Source organism: Pholis gunnellus (assembly GCF_910591455.1).
Source record: "Pholis gunnellus genome assembly, chromosome: 8".
Classification (NCBI taxonomy): Eukaryota; Metazoa; Chordata; class Actinopteri; order Perciformes; family Pholidae; genus Pholis; species Pholis gunnellus.
Window position 1 is genome coordinate 16,032,337 of NC_136534.1, and position 16,159 is coordinate 16,048,495.

Sequence of the window (16,159 nt, forward strand, 5' to 3'; positions counted from 1 at the left end):
ATTTTCTCCTCCCCACCCCTTTCTCTTTTCTGTGCTTTTCCCTTCTTCTTCATCTCCTCAGCTGTGGGAGACTTCAATATAACAGCCTTCTTACCCACCCAGTCCTCAAGGAACTACACTCGTCTCTCCTTTTCTATGAATGAAAAACATAAAAATGAAACAAAATTGACTCTAAGCGATTTAAGAGAAAGAGAGAGAGAGCCCCCCACTGGAGTGGAAATAGGCAAAGGTGTGTGTGAGTGAGTGTGTACAAGCATCTCCGAGGCTGTCTTGCCAGACGGCTTCGTTCAGCGGATCTCTTCAAGACAATGCAGAGTGCCGGCGGAGAAACCATCTCCACATCCACTCCAGAACAGCTGGAGCTCAGACTGAGCTGTTCCTGTCTGCTCAGGCCTCAACTATAGGACTGGAAACCCCCTCTACTCCAACCCCTTTACCTGTCCTCAAACATCTGCACAACCTTTACATCCTCTCTTCATACTCCCCCCCCCCCCCCCCCCCCCAACCCACCCCCTGCTTGTTTCTAGCAAGAAGAAACCAGGAGCAGGTCATCGTATCACACTGCATCTCTGGATTTGTTGGATCATTTTGACGCACGCGAATCACTGTAGAAACTCCAACACTGTATGCATGAGTCAACCCTGTTTATCAGCAACCTCCTCCTACTGAAAAGACAAGAAGAACAGTGGTCCAATCTGAGAAGAAAGCATGCGAGGGGGCAGTGATTTGAATACCTTCTGTAGGCTTCAATGCTTTCTCACCACTATAGGTAACCCATATTGTATCACAAGTTAATAACCATAACCCATGCCATGGACCCAACCTGCCCCCGTCCTGCCCTTCCTCCCTTCAGTATGTTTGTGCGTGTGTAAATATGTACAGTAAAAACACACACAAAGTATGTTTTTGCTTTTACTTTGAAAGAGGAAAAGATTGAGAATTCTCTTCCTGCTGTATTGTGTCGTAGACAGAAGCGGATCTCTGTAGATAAGCGTAGGAGACCCCCGCACTCGTTCTTCTGTCTGTTTCTATTTTTCGTCCCTCCCTCTGGCTTTTTCCTGTGTGACTGTGAACTCTATAGCTTTTTCCATCCACAGCAGAATGTAAACGTGTTTTTATATTATCTTAACACTAGTTTCCATCCATCTCTGGGAGAAATACACAGACATCCAGTAATGACTGAGGGAAGTATTGATACAAATGTTGATCGTGGCACATTAAGAATGCTGCTGGAAGCGGTTGTTGATGAGTATTATTTAGGACAATTTAAATAGTTTTATGTGCTATTCCTGTCTCAAATGTCGGGGATGTGTTTGGTGTAGTTATAGATGTGCCACTTTTCACCCATGGTGGTTTTTGGAAAATTCAAATTGATAATATTAAGATGTTAGTTCCCCCGTGATTCTACGTTCGGGTGTTGGGGACCACTGTGCTCCCAGTTTCACTGTGGCAGCACATGAAGTCGCTCAGATGAACGTGAGAAGAAGAATAACTTGAGTGCAGTTAATGCGAGGAACCTGGAAACTGATCGAAATGTGCATTTTGGATTTCGCTGTAATGATTGAGATATTTAGCCTTGTAAATGATTAACTATGCTGTACAGTGCTTGCTGTTTAAGCTTGTGAAGACCAACAGCATGACAGTTCTATAATCAAATGATTTTATTTCTCCGGTAGGCTATTTGTGAGACCATAACGGGAAACAAGCATGTCACTGAAAGACTTTCCCCCCTCATTGCCTCTTTGCTGTTGTCTAAATGGGTTTGTGTTCCACAGACTACACTGCTTGTCAGCAAAGTCGGGGCAAGGATGTTTAAAAATGATTGAGAATGGAGTTTTAGTGCTGATGTGAAGCCAGTGTAGCTATTTAAGGTTGATTTTCTTGGAAACTACTCCCATCTCACTCCCCAAAAGCAAGTCCTTTGTACAGTTACAACTCATTGTTCTACCTTGTGTAGAAATTGTTGTCTTAAGGCCTCCTGTTAAGTCATTTTACTGTTGTTTCGTTTTTGTTCCGGTGTGGGCACGTATTCATTTGTAATTCATGTACTGTATAGTTAATAAGATCTTCACAGTATTGGACTAATGTTGCTACTATTATCTTTTTTTATTAAGTACCTTTGTAATGTTTTTTCTCAGCGTTATGTACAGCAACGATTCAAACAGTAATTAAGTGCATTATTGTAATTATGTGTGTTGATGAGTTTGAATGGAGACCGTTTTTTTAAACACATTTGTCCCGGGGGCCAATAGAAGCAGTCGTTCCTTTTGGCATGTGCTAATCTGTATCATATAAGGTTTGGACACACGTAATGTTGTAAATGAGATCTATATGGGCTCATGATTTGCCTTCTACCAGAGCTTTCTTCTTTGCTCTGGTCTTAAAGTAGTTGTCAGTGTCTACTGGCCCAGTCATCTTCCTGGGCTACACTGAGGCTTGCGGAGAGCATTATCTCAGAGTTTTGAGTAATATTTTTAACATCATAATACTGTGCAACAGGGAAACATTTCTTCTGGTGTTATGTACATTGCACTATGAGGACTCTCCGCTCAGGATGGGACCACCTGGACTGCAGTCAATCCTCCGAACATATCTGCTGTGTCTGCCTGCGCACGGACGGACTGACGGATCATAACAGGACCACTCTGGCAAAACATCCCCTCAGATGAGCCGTCTGTCTCCATCTGGCCAGAGACTCGAATGTATTCATGTACCACCCAGTCTCAACCACGTGGTCCCATTCTGCCAGACACATCAGCACTCTGCTGCAGGAACTTTGAAAAAAACCCACATGTACTAGTTCAAATCTAAATACTGCAGTTGCTGTCTTTTTTTAATCTTTATTTTTTAATTTTGCCTGAATGCTGTACAGACTGAAAAAAAAAATCAATCCCCATATTTTTTTTTCTTTTAATCATTCAGTATTGTAATATATTTAATATAAAATAAAACTTTCATCAACACATCCGTCTATGCTGACATTTGTAATAACTTCAGATCTGACTTTTCAGGAAAAGAAACGGGTTTACTGGAAAACTGCATTACAAAGGCCCTCCCTTTGCGATGTCCTCCACTGGGCCTTATTTGGGAAAAAATATGTGTGACAAATATGTTTTTATCCCATTTGAATAGTGCCATGAATTACACATAGGATGTTTGTAAATACAAAACATAATTTTGCAAGTCAAGAAAGTCGCAGTTTGTTGTAGTACCATTTAGTTTTGTGTGAAACCGCTCAGAGAACTACATCTCACCAACATGGCCGTTATTACCTTAGCTTGATAGCTAGCAAGGTAATTAGCTATGTTCCATGCACAAATGTTAATGTAACGTTATCTTATGTGTTTTATGCTGCGACTATCAGCCGGGAAGAAACAGAACAAGCATGACCTGCTGCTCGTGTGAGCACATCACCGATACCAAACACACAGGAATCGTAGCTTCAGAGAGAGACGTCACGTACGCACATTTTTGGTTATGTAGTTTTTCTAGTTAGGCTTTGTAACAGTCCCTACCGACAAAAGTCATTGTATAACAAGTCACAGTATAGTATGTTGAAAAAAGTCATTAAAAAGTATAGCATGTCAAAAATAGTAAAAACAGTCATAGTATAGCATGTCAAAAAAGGTCAATTAAAGAGTCAAAAGATAGCGAAAAAAGTCAAAATATATAGAATGTTGAAAAAAGTCAAAATATAGTATGTCCAAAAAGTAATAAAAAAGTCAAAGTATATGTCATGTTATAGAATTTTTTTAAAGTAGTATTATATGTCAAAAAAAGTAAAAAGTCAGAGTATAGAATGTAAAAAACTAAATCAGTATAGTATGTCGAAAAAAGTCAAAATAAAGAATGGCGAAAAAACATCATAAAAAGTAATATTATAGTACGTCGAAAGAAAGTCATAGTATGTTGAGAAAAGTAAAAATATAGTATGTCAAAAAGTCATGGTATGGTATGGTGAAGAAAGCCGGTAGTGACCCCAGGCCACTGAAATGTTTTCAAATGAGTCTCTACCTAGTGAGCTAAAGCATAATAAGTAATACAAAATTCATACGATAGCATCTTGAAAAAAAAAAGTCATCGTATAGTACAGAGGTATTTAATTATAATTCAACGAGCTCCATTTAGAGAGAATTTCTTCATGCAAAGTTGCGCTTAGATTTAGTCCCATATATATATTGAAGTAGCGCAGCAGTTGCATTAACGTCTGTATGTTGTTAACACCTGACTGTCAAATAAAATAAAGAAAGTTCAATTGAATAATATCAAAACAAGATTTATTGTCAGATTTGAAATTGAACTGGATGAATTATAAATAATACATAATCTAATAAATAAATGTTATTCTCTCATTTCAAGTAAAATAAGAGCTGCATTTAAGAATACATTACATAACAGAAAGCTTTTGAAATAAGTGCATTTTAAAATAAAGTCCTTAAAGTCACACATAGTATGTTGAAAAAAAAATGATAGTATAGTTTAAAGAAAAACGTCCCCATATATTTTCTTCTTAAATGATTCAGTATTGTTATATATTTATTACAAAATACAACTTTCATCAACTCGTCTGCTGACATTTCTAATAACTTCAGATTTTACTTTAAGTTACAGAGGAAAAGAAACACGATACTGGAAAACTGACATTATTACCAAACAAGGGACCATTTGCAGCAAAGATCAACTCATGCTGAACCTGATGCGCCTCATAACATTGAAGGTTTTGCCTGAGACAGTCAGTGACAAAGTCATCCTCCGTCACTTCTATGGATAGTTTGCTGCACAGTTTCACAGGTGTTTCTCAGTGGATGCTTTTTACCAGCCATTAAAGTTCTCGTTTTAATAATGTGTCATCCATCATCGTACAACTGTAGGTCCCGAAGACCTACATGTTGAGTTACATGTTGCCCGTGTACATCACAAATGCACATGTCAGTGGCCCCTCAGAGCCTGTAGTCTGTCTTGATGGATGTCTTTAGTTGCCATCGCTGCATCTTCATCAAGCGATTCCCGGATGCACCATTTCAAACGGTCGACACCAAACCCAGTGGAGGCCGAGACAGGAACTATGTGTCTGAAGGTTATGCAGCTCTTCGGTATCATGTTCTCAGGCAACAGATGAGAGAACTCTGCAGGAAGGAAACAAATAGCCCCGTATGTAGTACTGCCCTGTTACATGTTACAAGCAATACATAAGAGTCATAGTATACCATGTTATAAAAATCCATAAAAGTCCTACGATAATATGTTAGGAAAATGTCAAAGAAAGGTTATAGTGTAGTGTGTCTGAAAAATGCAATACAAAAAGTCACAGTATAGTGTGTCATAAGACATTTCATTAAATGTCATAGTGTAGTATGTCATAAAAATGCCTCAGAAAGTCATACATTTTTTAATAATATATAAAAAAAGTGTCAAAAAATGATATAGTATGTCATAAAAATGAGAACGTAATAAAATATCATAGCAATATATGGTGCGTTGTATAGTATGTGATAAAAAGTCATAGTATAGTACATAAAAGTCACAGTATAGAAGATGTCAAATAAATGGAAATGGAAAATGTCATAAAAAAAATCTGATTGTCAGAGATGTCATGGTCTATTATGTCATGAAAATGTCATAAAAGTGACAGTATAGAATGTTATAAAAAGTTACAAAAACTCATAGTATAGTGTTAATAAATGTCTAGAGTTCATAAAAAAACAACACAGCGTATAGTATGTCAGAGAAATATAAACAGATAATAACATAGTGAATCCATCAGCTGTACCATCTGGGTTTTGTAGTTGCTCCTTCAGCTCCGCTAGGTTGTCCTCGGCATCAGGCAGGTCCATCTTGTTCACCACCAGCAGAGCAGGCTTCAATACGAGCTCCTCTTTGTACAACTCCAATTCCTTGAGGCCACGGCGAGAGAAGACAAGGAGAGGATGTAGAAGGTAAATAAATGGTGTGCATGAGGCGGAAGGATCCGGAGACAAGTCCCCCCCAAAAAAAAAAGAATGGCAAGAAAAACAGCTAAAATTAGAACTTTATTGTGAAAATCACAGGATACATTTTGAGTCTCACCTTGGTGAGAAGTTGAACAGCTTCAAAGGGCGTCCTAAACTCTGTTTTACTTGCCAGCTGGAAACCGCAAACATCTACCTGCAGCCAGACAAAGCACAACCAAATCAAACTCCATCATCATCATCATCATCATCATCATCATCATCATCATCATCATCATCATCATCATCATCAGCTAGTGATTCTGACCACAATCAAACATACATCGTAGGTGTCAGCTTGTGTACCTTCTGTTACTACGTACCACAAACAGAAGTTGCTTGGTCCTCTCAACATGTTTTAGGAACTTGTGACCCATGCCTTTGTTTATGTGAGCTCCCTCGATCAGGCCCGGGAGATCAGCAACAGAAATCTATAAAAAGTAACAATTAGAGCACATTCAATGAGGGGAAACCACCAACAAGAAATCAATTAAATGGACAGTGAAAGGAAAATGCACTCAAATGCATTGACATACCTGTTTGTAATCTTCATACATCAGTTTGCCGATCTCCGGCTTCAAAGTTGTGACTGTGGAATTAAGATTTTAGAAATGCTACTCAATAAAAAAATATTCATCACAGCATACTAATCAATTCAGACGTAAAAATAAGATCACAAAAGCACAGTTTGCTCGCGTGTGTTGTATTGTGTACTCACAAGCGTAGTCGGCAATCTGAGGCGTGGCATTAGACATGGCGGTCAGAAGAGAAGACTTTCCTGCATTTGGGAACCTGATGGTGAATCAGCACCAAGACATCGGATATTTTAAGGAACATATTCGAGTCTCCACTGAAATGTGCCATCATGTTCATGTGTATCCCTGCTCCTCACCCGACAAGGCCCAGGTCAGCGATGAGTTTGAGGTCCAGCCTTATGTGTTTGATCTGGCCCTTACTGGGCTCAAAAGCAGAGCGGAATGAGCCTCCTGGTCCTCCTTTCGCCACCATCAGACGATCACCCTCAGTATTCAGGTCCCCTTGGATGGAGAGGGGTAGAAAAGATCTGAGTTCCTACTGCAACATCGGTTGGCTAAGCTACTCCTATTTGATTATAGATACTCCACGTTTTAGGCCCAAATGATGTACTTAACCCCATAAACATACAACCTTAAAGGTTTCTATAAGAAAATAAACTGTACCATTGTAGCACTGGCTACTCGGGGGAGGTATTTCAAAAAGAAGTCTGGCATACCAACTATTTTGCCATCATCAGTGGTGACTGTGATACCAACAGGAGCCAAGACCTCCTTGTCCGTCCCCCTCTCTCCTTTCAGTGCTCGGACACTGTGGATAAATAAAATGCACACACACTTACACACAAAACATCTCAATGATAACCAATAATAATAAGTAAAAACAAACCTGCTGTTGGCTCCGGCTCCACCTACAAATCGTTTGTGGGGGTACTTGTCCTTGATCCTCTTTAAAGCCATGTTCTTTGTAGCCACCACCCAAACATCTCCCCCTTTCCCTCCAATTCCCCCGAGACGGGGTAGACCCATTCCCCCACCGCCTCCACGGACATACAGACGGAGGTTATCCACAAAGTTACCATACTGCAGGAGGCAGAAACGAGTGATTAGTGACAGAGAGATATGACTACATTTGATGTTTTGTTTTCATCTCTCCATCCATCTGTGAATCATATCAAACTTCATTACAGACTCAGGGTTCAGATAAAAGACAAAACTTTACATATAAATAACACTTGGATGTGTTAGATTATCGTACTAATATTGAGTATGACGTTCTTACAACTTAATTGTTGTTTTAAAGTAAAAGCTATCGTTACCTAGACTTAATAATACAAAAATGAATGATTCCATGCTGTCCATCTCTAAAAATCTGAATTACAAATGAATACAATAATCAATCCCAAATCAAGGTCCACTTTGGTGCTTCAATTGCATTATGAGATTGTGAAAGACTTTTATTTCAAAGCTCATCAAATGCTTCATGCTTAAATCTTATGTTTGTGAGAAACAAATCTATCTATGACAGTTGAAAGCTCAGGGGAAAAAGCTAGTAAGTGGACCTTAAACTGGGATGGTTTTGTCAAATATCTATTATTCATAACTTATATTATAAATAAATATAAAACATTACTCAACCAAATGTCAGTGATGACACAAACGTGTAAATGTTAAATTCCTTGTTGTTAATGCATTTTACATCAAACTAACGTGTCAGTAATGCTAGTTCATCCTTATACTGTTCATGGGTTGGATCATATCAAGAGTATAGCTAGAGATCATCACTCGCACACACGCACACACGCACACACACTAAGTGAGTCAGTGTTGATGTGTTGACCAGCTATCAGCTAGCTTGTCAGCCAATGTCACTACTACGGTTGTTAACAAACAGACCGTGTTGAATTGTCTTCATGAGATTAAAATGATGTCTGCATCAATACTTACTTTCCGGAAGCAGATTCTAAGAAACAAATCTATCTATGACAGTTGAAAGCTCAGGGGGAAAGCTAGTAAGTGGACCTTAAACTGGGATGGTTTTGTCAAATATCTATTATTCATAACTTATATTATAAATAAATATAAAACATTACTCAACCAAATGTCAGTGATGACACAAACGTGTAAATGTTAAATTCCTTGTTGTTAATGCATTTTACATCAAACTAACGTGTCAGTAATGCTAGTTCATCCTTATACTGTTCATGGGTTGGATCATATCAAGAGTATAGCTAGAGATCATCACTCGCACACACGCACACACGCACACACACTAAGTGAGTCAGTGTTGATGTGTTGACCAGCTATCAGCTAGCTTGTCAGCCAATGTCACTACTACGGTTGTTAACAAACAGACCGTGTTGAATTGTCTTCATGAGATTAAAATGATGTCTGCATCAATACTTACTTTCCGGAAGCAGATTCTACTTAACTGGACCATCTTCAGCGGCGTTTATTGCCACTTTGTTTGTGTTGTTGACTGAGCTAACGGCTAGTCGACATGTGTTTGTGTGAAGGACCGGAAGCGGTGGATTCCTCTCTGCTCATTGGATCACGAGGTAAAGGAGGCGGGACTCCGCAGGGGTGTGTGACAGCAGCTGGGACCCGGGTCCTTTTTTGCATATAAACAAAGAGTTACACCAAAACGTGAGGTTGTAGCTCCTGCAAATACAGAATACCTAGATTAACAGCACCTTTCCTTTACCTAATATTTTAAATATATAGCTACCCAACAAATAAAAGTGCTTTAAAGAAGTTGTGAAATATCTACATTAACTAAAGGTAGGTTATTTAGTTTATTTAGCTCTTTTCTCCCTATACCGTCTAAATGTACTCATGAGCATAATGATAATGTTTAGTTAGTTACAACCTTAATGGTTCACAATGTGGAAATTTGTCTTTGACTTCACTGTACTGCAGAAAACAACACAAGACAGATTAATGAAGACAGACATTGGGGCATAGCCTCAACAAACAACATGACTTACTTACTTTCACAAACATTCCCTAAGAGGCATTATGAAAACATTCAAAGCACTTGGATATGAAAACATTTTAAATAGGTATTAAATATATACATTTAGTTTAAGTTAGACCAGCAACTGCATCATCATCAATAACATTGCAGCTATATCTATTTTAGGATGAGTGATGCAGGTTTGACAGATTTCCATATAGAAAACTCACCTCTGAATCTCTTCAGTCAATGTTTTGTCTTATTACCAGGCGGATGAAGCAGGTGGGGTCATTTACAAATGTACTCTATGACCATTGCCTTTTAAAATGTATCAATTAACAAACAGTGGCTCTGCCATTACAATAAACGTCACTGACAATAATATATTGGATTGCATTCCATTGTAAGATATTCCTGTCATTTAGTCCCCCCACTATGTCAGTTCCAAATCAAGTAATTAACTTGGTGTAAGATAAAATACGCAACATTCTCATTGACAAAGAATAAAAGCTACATTTTTAACACACACTATAAATCTGGTAGTTTTTGCTCTAGAAACAGTGGGACCTGAGGATTGCAACATGCATCAGTTGTTATTCTAACACATCCAGAGTGAGCCATAGATTTTGGTATGGATATTCATCGTCCACAAAGAATAACTCTGGTGATCCCCTGACCTGTCATCGAAAAAGTCCTCTGTACCAATGCTGCACAACATGAAAAAAAGGTAGCACCACCATAAGGCCAAATCATCACTTGTACGAAGGACTTCTATGAAGTTTATTGAGCACATTTATGCTCTTCAGAGGATGAACCATTTCCAACCGTTGGACATATTTCAGCATTAGCCTCACTACCAGTCTTCTGAGAACAGCAACACTAATGTGTTTTTTAATTTTGTCCAACACTTTAATATTGTAAGAAAGCACCTATGGAAGTCCATTTCCATATTATGCCTTGCTATTGTCAGTCTTCATTTTGAGATACAATAATTGAGATAATAAGTCATTATTTTGAGAAAGCTTCTATGATGACTTACAGGATCTTTATTTTTCCGTACGTATCAGCTAGCAGGGTTTTATTTTATGGTCAGAAAGAATATTGTCCTGAGCATTACTGAGATGTGGGCAATGCATTTCTTAACAATGAAGCTCTCCACGTCAAGCCCACTCATTGAACAGCAGAGTGTCGGCGGCGCTGTGAGGATGCTGGGAGATGCTCTGATCTTCCGTCTTTCTCCGTGAACGCGCGCACGCCTGCCGGTGCAGAGATGCGCAGAGACGACCAAAAACACCCGTTTCCTCTCTCACTCACGCTCTGCCATCAAGACACAGATAAGATCTACCTCTGGGTCTATCATTTACAGGCTGGCCAGACCTGAATAAACCACATCTGTTTGGATATAACAGCACGGAGGTAAGTGTGTGTCAATGTGTGTCTATATATGTGTGTGTGTGTGTGTGTGTGTGTGTGTGTGTGTGTGAGAGATGACGAGAGAGAGAGAGAGAGAAAGAGGTTGGCTTATTATCTCATGAAAGAGCCCGGACCGTTCCTCCCACCGGTGTCCGTCTATTTAAACAAACGCAGCCGTGGGTTGCGATAACAGGACGCCACTGGGACATACAGAAGTACATCACAACGAGGTAAGAGATCATGTTCTTGGACGAGTATTGCGGATGCCCGTGAGTGAGCGTTTGACCTAAATTATGCAATAATGATGACATAGCCGCTTATCGCATGTCCTCCTTGTGCCTTATTGGATGCAGGTTGCAAGGACCGCTGCTCGGAGTCAGGAGTATATGGTGGGAGGTTTTAACCCATAAGGATGATGTGTATGAGGCTGAATCAGACTGCTACATCATCCAGTCTCTCCAGTAGCTACTACTGCAGCAACAACCACACACGGGTCAATTGTAGCCTATATGTATATATACAATATCGAGCTGGTTTGAAGTTTTGTAACTGACCTGCAGGCTGCTCCATGCAAAGTAGCACAAGTTACAAAGATGAGAGTGCAGCTGTAGGCCTGCGGAAATCAAACGCACCTTTCAAACAGACCCTGTACTAAATCAGAAAATAAGAGCAAACCGGAGTGAAAGGCATTGCAATTTTCAAGCATTCCATGGACAATTCTAAACGTCAAATGTGTATCATTTAGTTTAATCTGTTTCCCATATACTTCAGCCTTTAGGCTAAGCCCACATTACTCCGGACTCTATGTTCTAGAAAAGTGCAGTCTGTCCTCTACACACATGCGGCACAACGCGCACATGTAGGCGCATGAAAGAGCAGGAAGCCAACAAAATACTAGTAAAGACAATGAAGTCAACATTTCTATTAATGTCGTATTTTAGCTATGGATGTAGTGTTTTCCTCCCGCCTAGCTCGGATGATATGCGTTTTAACTGTGTATTAATTTGGTATTAAAAACATCTTAATCAAATGACAAAAAGCACAGAAAGTACAGAAACGTATGTCAATTAATTTATTCTGCATTTGTCAACATTATCTCAAAAATATAAAATCTTACTGTGAAACAACATGGTTTAACAGTAAACAGTATCATGTGGATTAGATGGGATCTCCTGAAATCCACTTACAGTAAGAGAGTTTTATTTTGGTACAAACTGATTTAAAAGTGTGCAGTTAAAATTATTTAAAATTCAAGCAAAAAAACAGTTATGACTGTAAACACTGTGAGGTTTATCAAATTGACCAGTGGAATGGAAATACCAGTATCAGCCTGCCAACTGGGGGCACGACATTCTCCATACAGGGCAGTCAATGTGTGGAATCCCAGTGCTTTCAATGAAAAGGGTAAACACGCCAACGACCAAAAACAACAGTTTACAGACACAGGTCAGACAGGGAGGGAGGGAGGGAGGGAGGGAGGGGTGCATGTGAAATGAGGCGGACCTTATTGGTAGCAGGGAGACATGGGGGTTTTAAGGGAAGTGAGCCAGAGTTTTGGGATGTAAGACAAAGGCGGTGTGGGCAGTGTTTTGGATAGTATGAACTATGAATCTGGGGCTAGTGGGCACTGTTTGCTGTGGCAGGTGGGTAAAGTTTTGGCGGGATTGTCTGTGAGTGTGTGTGTGTGTGTGTGTGTGCGTGTGTGTGTGTGTGTGGTAGTGGTGGATGGGTATGAGAGGAGGAGGAGCTCTGTCAACATGCCAGGACCACATTCTCACCCTGCTGCTGGTGAAAGGGGCGGTAAAGACATAAACAGGCCCAGTGGGATTAGGGCCCACTCGGAGGAGTGATCAGGGGGGATTTGCTACCCGGCGGGCACACAATGGCACTGTCGCGTAACACACAAAAACACACTATACATGCTCAATGGCAACGTTTTAAAAACAGACCCAAGCCTACATGAATCTGATTAGAATTCCCTTTTGTTTGGGAAGCGGCACCGGGATTTACAGAGACTAGCCTCGCCGCAGGCCATGTTTGATAGGACAGGGGGGTGTGGACGTTGGCGGGACGGCATAGAGAAAAGCAGGGGGCACGTTGTGTTGTGGCGGGGTGTTTCCACGTGTGTGAAGCCCCAGACAGGGAGGGTCATGGCTGTGTGTGGAAGCACAAAAACAGGATGAATAACGTTTGTTTCTCGCATTCAGTGAGTGAGTCAGCTGATGATGGTGGATGGAGACAGGATCTAAGCTAACATGAGACAACAACAACATTGGCAGACACAAAGACAGCAAGCCGGTTTGAACGTATTCAAAGCACAAATGGGCCTTTGCTTTTAGTAGAGTATCAAATAGATGGCTACAGAAATGTCTGGAACTTTCTTCTCATTGCTATCATTCCTCCTCAGTGCCGGCTCTGGCCCAGGCTGCAGCCATGCCTCTTCTGGAAGAGACCACTCTGCCGCAAGAGCACCCACCCACAGTCCCTGTGGTTATCATAGGTAAACATTGTGCTCTTAACCGCTTCACCTTTAAGGGTTTCATGTTGTTACTCCAACTTAGCCCAAATCCTGCACACATAAAACATTAAAAGCTATTTTCTTTATCTAACCTGTGTCATGTAATAGAGATCCTGTGTGATGCTAATCCACCCAACATGGATCTGTTTCCAGGTAACGGCCCATCAGGCATTTGTTTGTCCTACCTGCTGAGTGGACACAAGCCCTACCTAGATACAGCAACTGTGCACCCAAACCCAATACTTTACAGGAAACTGCAGGAGACCAAGCACCTATCCATCACTGAACAGGTAAAAACACTCATTAATTCCTTGCACATATGATCACAGTCATTCAGGTGTATCATGATAATAACTTGTTTTTTTTGCAGGATCTGGAATATTTAAGTGAAGGTCTTGAGGGGAGGTCAAGGAACCCTGTAGCTGTGCTTTTTGACACACTTCTGCACCCCAATGCTGACTTTGGCTACGAGTTCCCCCCTGTCCTTCAGTGGAGGAGGGACAAGAAGCAACACATCCCACATCTGGTGCTGGGGAGGGCAACGCCTGGAGGTGCTTGGCATGTAAGATACATGGTTTAGTCTGCTGCACTCTTGGACCTATCCATATTTCTCCATCAATCGTTTTGTTCTGACATTGCATTCTCCCCTACCCTTCTTTTTCTCCCCTCAGGCAATGGAGGGCTCAATGCTGACTATTAGTCTTGGCATCTGGATGGAGCTTCCCGGGGTTAACTACAGGGACTTGACCAACGGGAAACACAGGTATTGAGAGAGGTTGACAGCAAAGACATGGCTAAAGTCTCAGTTCTCTGCTACCACTTTCCTCACCATCTATCTCGTCTCTCTAGGGATGTGACCAGTGACAGAGCCACCCCAGAGGAGATCTCATCCTATTACCGTAACTATGTGAAGCTAAAGGGCCTTCAAAAGAATTTTGTTGACAACACCTACGTGACCTCTGTCCAGAAACTCTGCCGGGGGCACGAGGCGGAAGGTCTGGAAAATAGGCACAGTGATCAAGGAGATGGAGGGGTGGGAGAAGGGTTTGAGGGAGATGGAGTTGAGTGTCTAAATAATGGAGGAGGGGGGGCTCTCTGGGAAGTAAGGGGATACCAGCAGGTGCAGAACAACACTCATGTGCCCTTCTCTCTGTTTGCTGAGAATGTAGTACTGGCCACTGGTGCGTCCGATTCGCCAGTTCGATTAGGCGCAGAGGGGGAGGACCTACCATTTGTATTCCACAGCATCTCAGACCTGGGTTTGGCCGTAAGCCAGAGAAAACTGGATATGAACTCTGATCCGGTTTTAATTGTAGGTGCCGGTTTAAGTGCTGCTGATGCAGTTCTGTGCGCTTGTAACAGCCAAATCAGAGTGCTGCATGTCTTTCGTAAGAGCGTAGACGACTCAGACCTCATCTTCAAACAGCTGCCCAAGACCCTGTACCCAGAGTACCACAAAGTCTACCACATGATGTGTTCTCAGACCTACACAAACGTGGCTCCCTCCCAGGCAGTAAGTATTGCCTCTTCAGTGTGTGCCAAGATGTGCCCAAAGCCCCAACTTGCCGCAGGTAACATGGCTGGTAATGGCAGTGTCAGCCTGTTTCCTGACTACACCAGCTTCCCTGAACACTGCTTGGTGTCCTTCCAGTCTGACATGAAGTGTTTGCTGCAAGGGAACAACTCCCTCAAGGCTTTCAAGATCTCCATGGCTCTAGTGCTGATCGGGACAAACCCAAACTTGTTTTTCTTGAAGGGCCAGGGCCAGTACCTGGGTCAGGATCCAACAAAACCCATCTCCTGCACGCAGAACCCCATTGACATCCATCCCTACACTTTTGAGTGTACCAAGGAGCCAGGTCTGTTTGCCATGGGCCCGTTGGTGGGAGACAACTTTGTTCGCTTTTTGAAGGGTGGCGCTTTAGGCATCGCCTCGTGTCTGCTGAAGAGACTCAAGAAGAAAGGGACGCTCATCAGTAATGGAGGGAATAACTTCATTTGAAAACATGTTGGAGAAAAGAGCAATACACGTAGGTCGTAGGAAACAGATTTCAAGCTCTCTCACCAAATTATATAAAAGTTGAAGGGGAAAAACAAGAGTTTTAATGTTTTAATCATTTAGGCAGTTGTTTTCTCTCATCAAACCTAAGGCATTGTTACAACTCTCTGAGACCAAAAAGACAGTGGATGTACACTAATTGGTTTCTAAAGAAACAAAAGACAGCTTTCAAGAGTCTTGTCTGACTTCATAAGAAGTACCCAGAAGTCCAAGCTACCATGTGCCAATGTTTTCTAGTTAATCTGTAACCTCACAACTGAATGGGACCTTAATTTCATCAGGGTTATTTATTCGTTCACTATGTGTCTTTCAATCCATTTACTAACAGCAGTTTAAAGTAGAGGCCATTGCGCTCATTCTCCATGCAACTTATAGCTACAGTTGTGTAAGTGACTGACACTCGCAGAGCAATCTGTGGTCCCGCTTACAAAGTAACGATCATCCGAACTCCAAACTGGAGTGGTGAGTAATTGCCATAGTGGACGCACACAAGCTTTATCTCAGAACGTGTGACTCAACAAGTCCATGGCGAAGCAATCTTAAGAGCCTAACATTTTTCTTTAGCTGCAGAGGGTTCTTTGTTTAGCTGCCATTGTTGGTAGTTGAAGCCATATACCTAAAAAAAGTTATAAAAAGCTTTCTATGCAAAAACTTTCACTTGCAGATCTGAATGTATTCTTGGAAACCCAGTTC

General features: G+C 41.2%; 3 protein-coding genes across 3 annotated transcripts in view; 2 read left to right on the forward strand and 1 right to left on the reverse strand.

The window, feature by feature from the left end:
• adam22 (ADAM metallopeptidase domain 22) overlaps positions 1–82 on the forward strand; it is a gene marked incomplete at both ends in the record, with an annotated part of 54,120 nt that extends 54,038 nt beyond the window's left edge. The window contains one exon of the mRNA XM_079165472.1: positions 62–82. Coding sequence (XP_079021598.1) covers positions 62–82 — 21 coding nt within the window. The remainder of the gene's footprint in view (positions 1–61) is intronic.
• A 4,206-nt stretch (positions 83–4,288) lies between these two features.
• Positions 4,289–9,031, reverse strand: gtpbp10 (GTP-binding protein 10 (putative)). Its single transcript, XM_079165058.1, has 10 exons — positions 8,928–9,031; positions 7,410–7,603; positions 7,240–7,331; positions 6,880–7,024; positions 6,706–6,779; positions 6,524–6,576; positions 6,311–6,418; positions 6,067–6,144; positions 5,771–5,894; positions 4,289–5,126 (listed from the first exon to the last, which is right to left on the reverse strand). Exons 1-10 carry the CDS (start codon positions 8,958–8,960, stop codon positions 4,930–4,932), a joined length of 1,098 nt encoding a protein of 365 aa, XP_079021184.1. The 5' UTR covers positions 8,961–9,031; the 3' UTR covers positions 4,289–4,929.
• Positions 9,032–13,251: 4,220 nt separating this feature from the next.
• On the forward strand, positions 13,252–15,409 carry osgin2 (oxidative stress induced growth inhibitor family member 2; the record flags this gene model as incomplete). Its single annotated transcript, XM_079164188.1, has 5 exons — positions 13,252–13,389; positions 13,561–13,697; positions 13,778–13,969; positions 14,079–14,170; positions 14,257–15,409. Exons 1-5 carry the CDS (start codon positions 13,323–13,325, stop codon positions 15,407–15,409), a joined length of 1,641 nt encoding a protein of 546 aa, XP_079020314.1. The 5' UTR covers positions 13,252–13,322.
• Positions 15,410–16,159: the final 750 nt, after the last annotated feature.

Coding starts and splice junctions, on each gene's coding strand:
- gtpbp10 (XM_079165058.1), bottom strand. CDS start 8,960: ATGGTCCAGTTAAGTAGAATCTGCTTCCGGAAA. Junction 7,604..8,927: donor GTAGAATCTGCTTCCGGAAA/GTAAGTATTGAT, acceptor TGCCTCCTGCAG/TATGGTAACTTTGTGGATAA. Junction 6,145..6,310: donor CCAAGCAACTTCTGTTTGTG/GTACGTAGTAAC, acceptor GTCTGGCTGCAG/GTAGATGTTTGCGGTTTCCA.